The sequence below is a fragment of the Schistosoma mansoni genome (assembly GCF_000237925.1).
Source record: "Schistosoma mansoni, WGS project CABG00000000 data, chromosome 1 unplaced supercontig 0071, strain Puerto Rico, whole genome shotgun sequence".
In the NCBI taxonomy this organism is placed as follows: domain Eukaryota; kingdom Metazoa; phylum Platyhelminthes; class Trematoda; order Strigeidida; family Schistosomatidae; genus Schistosoma; species Schistosoma mansoni.
In genome coordinates, this window is record NW_017385989.1 from 1,446,378 (window position 1) to 1,456,096 (window position 9,719).

General features: G+C 35.9%; 1 protein-coding gene across 1 annotated transcript in view; it reads right to left on the reverse strand.

Annotated features, from left to right (window-relative positions):
- Positions 1–1,581: 1,581 nt before the first annotated feature.
- Smp_163080 (diacylglycerol kinase, theta, putative) overlaps positions 1,582–9,719 on the reverse strand; it is a gene marked incomplete at its 3' end in the record, with an annotated part of 54,141 nt that continues 46,003 nt past the window's right edge. Inside the window, exons 16-18 of the mRNA XM_018791838.1 lie at positions 5,727–6,048; positions 4,552–4,650; positions 1,582–2,211 (exon numbers count right to left, since the gene is read on the reverse strand). Of these exons, the coding sequence (XP_018645060.1) occupies positions 1,582–2,211; positions 4,552–4,650; positions 5,727–6,048 (1,051 nt within the window). The remainder of the gene's footprint in view (positions 2,212–4,551; positions 4,651–5,726; positions 6,049–9,719) is intronic.

The window sequence follows — 9,719 nt, forward strand, 5'->3', positions numbered from 1 at the left end:
CTTGGTTTTGATTTTAAGTAAAAATCCAAATTTTATTATCTTGGGGTTACTACTCACAATATATGCTACAACACTACCTATGAATTATGTAACCGGTTACCAAATACACTTAGAAGAAATCATCTATCTTACTGATATTAATCAGCCTTTTTGGTTTAGTACGAAGTTGTTTACGTACTTACTTACGCCTGTTACCCCTCGTCGAGGAGCATAGGCCGCTCACCAGCACTCTCCATCCAACTCTGTCCTGAGCCTTCCTTTCCAGTTCTTCCCAGTTGTTATTCATCATTTTCATATCTGCTTCTATTTCCCAAAGTAATGTGTTATTTGGCCTTCCTCTTTTCCGCTTCCCTTCCGGATTCCATGTTAGGGATTGCCTTGTAATGCACATTGGCGATTTCCTTAATGTATGTCCTATCCCCTTCCAACGTTTTTTTCCTAATTTCTTCTTCAGCTGGAAGCTGGTTTGTCCTCTGCCTTTGTTTAGGGTATATAAAAATGTTTAACTCATACCAAACGTTTATTCCTATATTAAATCTATCCTGTCAATGCTATTTTGTTATCCAAGATGGTGTTTCACATTGTTCTTCCTATTATTCACTTTATTATCTTTATTTCCTGTAACCTTCCATTCATCTAGCTGACCTTTTAATTTTCCATATGTAAACGTTTTTAACAGGTATATATATGTGTGTAGACCACTAACGTATGATGATCTGTGTTGAATGATTGGGGGTTTACTCGCATTAGACGGGAATGATATGAAAAACCACCTAACGTCGAATTCACACCTCGCGGTTAGTACCTAACGTGGACTACCCTTTCGTCGTATCCAGGTACTATGTCTGGTTTGATGAGTGTACAGTAAAAAGCGACATTATTACATAGATATATTAGTAACAGTGGGTTCAACGAAAAACGTGAGACCCCTTATACATGAGCCATTCCATAGCGTGCGATTAAGTAATGTGTGTTGGTTGTTCTTGATCTTGATGAGGATTGGTGAACTTCTGAACATTCAGTGATCCGACTGTCGGATGATTTGGCTAGGGCCCGGTGACATTTCACTGACCCGTAAATGAGTGATCAGATTGTTCAAAATGTATTGCATAAATACACTAATTAAGATTATCTTCAATCTTATATCATACAAAAAAAGTTCATTGAAGTTTATCAATCCAATCAAAAAAGATTTTAATCAAATACTCATACACGAGATAAGATGGTGGTTGGAGGTGGTCAACAGGAAACCCTGGACTCCGGTTCTGTGCTACTTAGCACTCGTCAACAGGGTGTACCTGTAATCTTGAGGGAAATGGGGCTCCCTGACTGATTCGATCCCGTGCCACTCAGCTTCACAATCCGAGACGTTACCACTGAGCTATTCGGGCCACGACCAACCTCCTGTACGACTGAGATGTAATCACGATTGATTGATCACTGGGTGGTGATCAATATCATGCGAGTCAAGTCCTTCTCGATTATGAATTAATAGAAGAACTTTAAATGGAAAACAACTTACGGAAATCAACTATGAAAATGCCAAAAGCAACAAAAAATCTGTAACTAGTTTGGATATTATCAATCTATTTCATTTTTACTAGTTGTTGAATCTAATTGACTCATTGAAGTTGTAGGTGTAGAACTTTTGATGTTTTGTATGATAGAAGATTGTTGGTCTGGTGTTGAATGCATATTAGTAGGTACATGTTTTAATCGTGTTGATTTAGAAAGACATAAGGCCGATGTTTCATCGAATTCATCATTTTCAAGTATTTCTCTCGGTGATCTACAAGTTTCTGATGGAGCTGATGGTACTGCAACTAATACAGGTTTCGGTAGACGACGTCCTCTTCTTTTAGCATATACTGGTCGTCCTGGTCTATATAATCTAGGATATGAATCATCTGTTTTCACAGAATCGTTTGAACAGAAAGCATCATTTAAATTTCTTTCTTCCAAGTCAACTTTTGCAATATCTAATTCAAGTTGTTTGATAGTAGTAGTAGTAGTATTTCCACAATCGAGAGAATCTACACTTTCAGGTGGAGGAGGTCCACTAGCACCAAATACAGCACTGCTTAAAGGATCTTCTGTACTACCATGTATAACATTTGAGCTAGTTGTATTCGAACTGCTAGATCCACCTAAACCAGGTTCGGTATGACGACGATTCACTTTACGTCGTTTGCGTTTTTTCAGCATAGTTGCCTTGAAATAAAAGTATAATACTGTTAATTAAATTGCCATCATTGTACATTATCAAGTAAGACGTTTAAGCAAATATTTATGTATAACCAGATGGAATATTCTATCTTTTTTCACTACCATGCGGTCTGCACAAACTCAGTAATGTTTCTTAGATGAGCTTAACTATGTTATCATTGAGTGGAATAGATTACTAAGTAATTCTATTTTGGTTGTTTTATCTATCAGCTAAACAGTCAGTAATTCTAAACAATCTTAGCAATAAGAAGAAATAAGTAAATCAAGGGCATAATTCCTACAACTGAAGAAAATCTGGAACTTAAAACAATTGTCAGTCAACACCAAGGTCACAATTCTCGATAAAACGTCAAGATAGTTAGTTCTGTTGTACGGAGCTTAAAATTGGAGAACTACTACAACCATTATTAAGGATGTACAGGTATCTAATAACAGTTGTCTACGTAAAATACTATAAATCCCTTCTCCGGATACCGTCAGAGACAACCTACTGTGGTAGAGAACAAAGCAGCTTCCAGCTAAAGAAGAAATTAAGTAAAGATTATGGAAGTGATAAGTAGGACATACGTTACAAAAATCATAAAACTGCATCACGAGGCAGGTCCTAACTTGAAATTCTGAAGGTAAAATGAAAATGGATAGACCGAAGAACACACTGCGTCGGAAATTCGAGGCAGACATCAAAAACAAAAAGAATAGCATTTGACAAGAACCGGGAAGAAGAGCCTAGGAAAGAGCAGGTTGGAGGTTGTTGGTCAGCAGACTGTGCTCCTGTATGAGGGAAGACAGGCGTAAGTAAGTAGGTATGACAATGGATATAATCCTTTCAATTTAGAATTTATCCCATAGGATGTTACATTCCAAGTTAATAACTTATACATATGATGTTTTTCATAAAATGATCGGTTGTCAGCTCATGGAAGTTGTAAAATATTTTACATCATATAAAAATGAGACATTTTTTGCCAGATAATACGAAGGTTGATGTTCCGTTCTTCATTATTTGGAGTAATATTATTGACTAACAGATACAATATCTAGGCTATAAGGTATGAAATTTTAGTTCACTTTCATAAGAAGGAACCAGTACAAAGTTTTAAACTCCTACTATACGTCTACAGTTGATAGTCATTATTGAGATGTATTAAGAACATTAAGAAAGCTTTGAATCTTTTGGCATAGATATGAAATCTTAAACACTGAAATGACAATAAAGTAATGTCCAATTTTCATACATTTAGAATAAGGTAATTAAACAAGTCATTATGGTATATTGTAAGAGATTCATATTTATTTATTTAAACACATAAACATTGGTACAAAGAGGCACCAAATACATATGAGCCACATAAATCATTCGATTTGTGTGTGAGCTGTGATACTGCCCGGGTGTCCAAACCGAAGCAGGTGGTTTACTTAGGTGACCACACCCGGAGCCTTTGACCTAAAGATCTGATCCACAAGGCACTGAAGTAACGTAAGGAGATGCAGTCCCATGATAGCTAGTGACCAACAATAGGTTCATGAGCCATTTATTTCCTAAGGATCATGGACCCCATAAACACCATTGGTTTGGAATGAGGGTTTTCCAACTCCCCTGGATGGACCCTCCGTATCCACCAACCAGGTTAAAGCACCGGACATTCGCTATTTGTCCTCTTAGTTTCGTGATTAGGACTTCTCTGTCAGTGGTTGTATGCAAGTGGTCATGTGACAGCATTTGGATAGGGAGGCTAACTCTCCCCACCCTCGGCTGTACCAGGACATTTGAAGGATTTGTATTTTAACTCCACCCTCAACATACTTATTAGATACGATTTTTTAACAAATCGGTGAAAATTATGATATACCCTGCATACAAGTAGTTTATTGTAACTTAATTACAGAGTGCAGTTTCATGCAGGCTTTTTATGTGAAGCTGAATGATACTGTTTGGTTGCGAAATAGAAACAAATTTCGTGAGTGTAAGTAGGTGGTTTATTGATTACAAAAGTGAACTCCTGAACTCCAAAACTGTAGCTTTACAGATTTAGTCCTGTTTAACAACGGTTAAGCAAATACTTGGCACATCCAGCTGACGAGTCCTAAATAGGATGAAACGTGCGTTCTGGATTCCATTTTATATAGTTGAGGTCATGAGTCAATTGAAGCAAGACAACTATGGAAAACCTGGAAGCACTGAACGGCCGTTTCGTTCTACTTTGGGACTATAATAGTGAAAAATGTACAAATGAATTAACATCTAAACGGATACACACAAAGAATATGTCCAATTAATAGTTTTATCACATGCAATAATTTTTAAAAAAAATGTATTTTGTTTACTTTTAAGGCTGAACGTAAAACTATAATTTGACCAGGTGGTTGAATCCATGGTTCACCATCAACTTGAACTGGGATATCACATTTCACTGTAATTCTTATCTGTAAAACATAATGACAACGATAAACAAAAATCAAAGTTATCAATAGTTAGTTTATCAGCTTTTCAAAAGATTCATTATCTAGTTAAGGACGGTTGTAGAGGTTAGTTAATTGTCAATAAGTTTTTTCTTAAGTGAAAATGATCGATTGGTTTACTACTGTTATATCGACTGTGTGCGTGCCCTGTTTTAAATATGAAGTTATAAGACCGCCAAATGGAGAGTAGTGAATTTATTGATCGCTCAATGATACACAAAAGCGTTATGAGCATTCTTGAGTACTTTTCGTTCATGCTTTCTGTATAGCCCAGCCAGTTAAATCCAGAACACCAATAACAGCCTCTGCAATATGAATCACTATTCTCAAACATACTGGGTTTATATACCAAACAGACTGACCACATCCTACCATAAAATAGAAAATAACATTTGTATAAGATCTGGCTGTGAATAGGGGGAACAGTAATTAATAGACTGGGGATAACTCAAGAATGGTAAATCGTATAATAATAGTCTATAGGTCAAAATAAAGCTCATAATAAGAGGAACACGAACATGGATACTTTAGTTACTTAACAACTATACAATAGGAAATATACATATCATATTGGTCCATAAACAGTCCTCGAAAGTTACCATTCATAATTCTCCATGGGATATAACACTACTACTGACGATTAATAAACATTAATTGTTTGTTTTAAGCTAGTTTAGGATTACTTACCCACTGCTTACTATAACTTTGATTGTCTATTTAACAACCAGTCAATTATAATAACCACTTTACATTTATAAATAAATGATATGAGGCAAGGAAAGCTTAGTCCCAGAGTGAACTTCAACTCTGAGATGCAGGCACATCCAGCTGACGAGTCCCAAATAGGACGAAACGCGCGTCAAACTGGATTCCACTGCTAACCACTATCATCCATCTCTGTCCACATAATACTTTATTTAAATGAATTTAGTATATAAGATGAATTATCTCAATCTTTCATCAGTTGCCTATTCATACATTACAATATATAGCCATTTGTGAAATAGCCGAAGTAAATTGTATGAAAATAATACACTTACATGACCACCTTGTGCTAAACGAATACCAGTTCGTAAACCAGAAAATATTTGTCCCATATGTACTACACCAGTAACACCAACAATTTCAAGTTGACCATCAAAATGTGTTGGAGTTGTAAATGCATCATCTTTTTCAACACCCCATGGATTTGCACCAGCACCCCATGATAAAATATTTAATATAATTACACCTTCTAATGGTGGTAAATCTAATTGACGACCATCTACTTCAACAATAATATTTTGATGTAAATCTTTACATTTTGTACGATTAACCATTTTACGCAAACCCATTTTTAAATAAACACTTTTATTATGAATTCTAATAGGTAGTTGAGGGTAAAAGAGAGAAAAGGGAGGAGAAAAGAAATGATAAAACACGATCTTCATGTCTTGTAGGTGAACATGTTATCATTAAACGACTATACTTTTATAGTTGAGATCATAAGTCAATTGAAGCTAGACCACCATGGAAAACCTGGAAGCACTGGATGGCCATTTCGTTCTATTGTATGACTACTCAGTAGTGTGCATCCACGATCCCGCCTGGTGAGATTTGAACCCAAGACCTACCAGAAACAATTTATTTATATAATAGTATATATATATATATATATTATCATTCGACTAAGATACAGATATGTATATTTATCGTACTACTAACTAATGTAAAGCTGTCAGATTGTTTAGAATCAGCAGGACTTTTAAAAAAATTTTTTTTAAATAGAATAGGAGTGCTTAATATCAGTTCACTTTGTGGTATGATCATCATCGGTTTAGAACAAAAACATAAACGAATATTAAATGAACTACCCAATGAAAAGTTGTCGAGTACAATGTGGAAAACAGATTTCATTTTCATTTACAATTTTATTTTTCAATACAAATGGTAGTTGTTATCTGGTCGTTTGGTATTGAGTGTGTAGTGTGACCTACTTTTATGACGAGAACGCGATTGGTATAATATAAACAATCATTATTATAACCAATTGTACCAGTGATTGTTTTACTGTACTTGTTTGTTTAACTGTACCAAAAACACTTTTCTTTCCGTTATCCATTTTGCTTGAGCGAACGCGCTTACGCTCTGTCGTTTTGCCCGTAAACTTTGGCACGTCTCAGTGTTCTTTCGATACCATGAGATCGCCGACAAATATATCTTATCTGGACCATTAACAGCCTTCTGGTTTTTGGCCTACCGAGGGATCCAAGTCGATATTTCGCACGTAATCTCCCTATAGTGGTGATCATAGTCAATCGCGAATCGACTCCATCTACAAGTGAATTCTATTCATAAAGTTAGTCAATATAGTTACTTTCATTCAAATGACTAGATATGATGAATTTAGGTAGCTTAGTGTTATAATTGTCATTGCTATGTCTGAGGAATGATTAAGTGATTTGTGCATGGTAGTGAAACCCCGGAATTTGATGAGGAGTAATGAGGAAACAACAACTAATAATATAAATTTGTTTGACTCAACCCGACAACTGATTATACTATTAATCTACAGTGAGATTTGTATAAGTTATACTTAGTTGTATTCAACACTAATTCATCAATAAGTTGATATGTGAACACACACACACGTATATACATCATCAACTAAGTCATAAAATTACTATTCTTCAATATGTGACTATATATTGTAGACAATTGGGAAAAATTAACTTCATTTGTCATGTGTACTGTGACTGTGTAAGTTATTGCTTATTATATTATATCATATAAAGTGAATGACTTAAAGAAATATTTCCTGGAGTTCCAGTGAGAAGCAGTGACCAGTGGAGTTCAACCAGGTCCGTTGTGAGATAGTAACTCACTGGAGACAATGGTGGATGTGTCGCTCGATTTCGTGGATCAGTTAAAGTTAGACATTAACGCCGGTGGATGCCGGTCGGCTCAGTGGTCCAGAGGTTAAACGTTCAGCGCGCGAGATTGACAGGTCCTGAGTGCGAATCTCGCGAGGTGGGATCGTGGATGCATACTAGTGAGGAGTCCCACAATAGGACGAAACAGCCATCCAGTGCTTCCAAGTTTTCGATGGTGGTTTAGCTTCAATTGATTCATGATTTCAACTATAATGTTATATATCACTTAAATTTTGAATAAAATTAGGATATGAAAATTATGAATTTAACCTGATAACGATTAAGAGATGAATATAACACAATGGTACTATGAATAAAGTTATTTCAAATGAAGCACAAAATAATCAAAGATAGACAGTGGCTAGCAGTGGAATCTAGGACACGCGTTTCTTCCTATTTGGGATTCTTCAGCTGGATGTACCTGCATCTCAGAGTGGATGTTCACTCTGTGACTCGAACCCAGTACCTTTCGCTTCAAACGCCATCGCGTTGTCTACTCAACTAGGTAGTAGGCAGTTATGGATTAGATAGTAGATGGTTGGATTTTGCCGAATAATATTTTCGATTTTCTTAACACAGAGTTTTGTTACCTCAATTAAAGTTTTATATTCAAGGGTAAACTGATTACGGAAGAACATTAAGAATAATGAAAATGTAAGGATTATTTATGGTATTACAATGAAACTGTTTTTTTTTCAGGTGTTGTATCCTGTGTGGGAGAGAACAAGCCAGATTCCATCCAGAGGAGGAAGAAATCAGGATGAAGCGCTGGAAGTGGATAGGCCTATGCTCCATTAGGAGTAACAGACGTAAGTAAGTAAGTAAGTATCACTGTCTTTTTTTATAATTAATGTCAACAGTCAAACAGATTTCTTGACTAAATAATCCAGTAGTCATTTCAGTAGAATTACAAACAGCTCAGTACATCTTTAAGCTTCAACTGATGATAATATTGTCTAGGGAAATGATGGAAACTTTTACAAATAAATCATATAACCTAGAGAACAAATCACATTCAAAATTCTTATATTGAATCTACTGAAACTTTCATGAACTCAACTCTCCCACTTGTTGAATAAAAAAAGGAATAGACTAAAATAAATTAGATCTATTCATAACTTCAGTGAAATTCAAAAATCTCCATAAGTTCATACTGGAAATTATTATATGCTCACTAGTGACTAGTTTCGAGAGAAAATTTCTAGAGTTCTAGTGGGAAACCGTAACTAGTGGAGTTAACATGTGATGATCGCTCAAAACTATGGATCGGGTGTTCATATACATTAAGATCGTTAGATACCGTCTCAATGGTCTTGAGGTTAAACCTTTGTGTATGAGACCGAAGGTCCTGGTTCCACGTCCTGCATGCCAGACCGTCAATGCGCACTTTTGACAAGTTTCCTACTGGAAAAAAATGATCGTTCAGTGCTTCCAGGTTTTCAATGATAACCTAAGATTGATCATTTACTTATTATTGTTTGTTTGGATCTTCCCATTGATTTTTTTAGGACTGCAACTGGTCAGTCTCTAATTGGCAAATGTGCATACTGTGCGTATTGCCTCGATATACCCTAAATTCACAAGCATGGTGAGCAAAGATGGATAGTGGCTAGCAACGGGATCGGATAACCCAATGACTGAGCTTGGATGTGCAGAATGCGTGGTATGCATCATGAATAGCATATAGGGATTAAAATATTTCGGTATTAATGATGACGAGGGAGTCTGAACATTGAAGATATGACTCTAAAAAACTGAATGGAAAGGTACGTATGGTGGAATACAGGAATTCATGATCGAGAAAAAGATGAGGAGTAAATGAATCTGCATCATAGTGAATGATGATGAACCATATCACTCTAAGTCTCCAGTCACCAATCGCGGCTGCAGAAGGAACCCCAAACAAGTAGTATGTATCTACAAACATGACCAAAACGAACGGTCAAGGATTTGAAGAGCTGATGTTATTTCTTGATTTGGAAGCCCCTAAATTTCTCTCAACTCCTCTTGTACTCTGGAACAATACCCATTGAGTTAGGCGGTTGTTTTAAGTGATACTCATCAGTTTTTCAAAACATGACTGAAACAATTATATCAAAAGGAAATTGCATTTTTAAACAT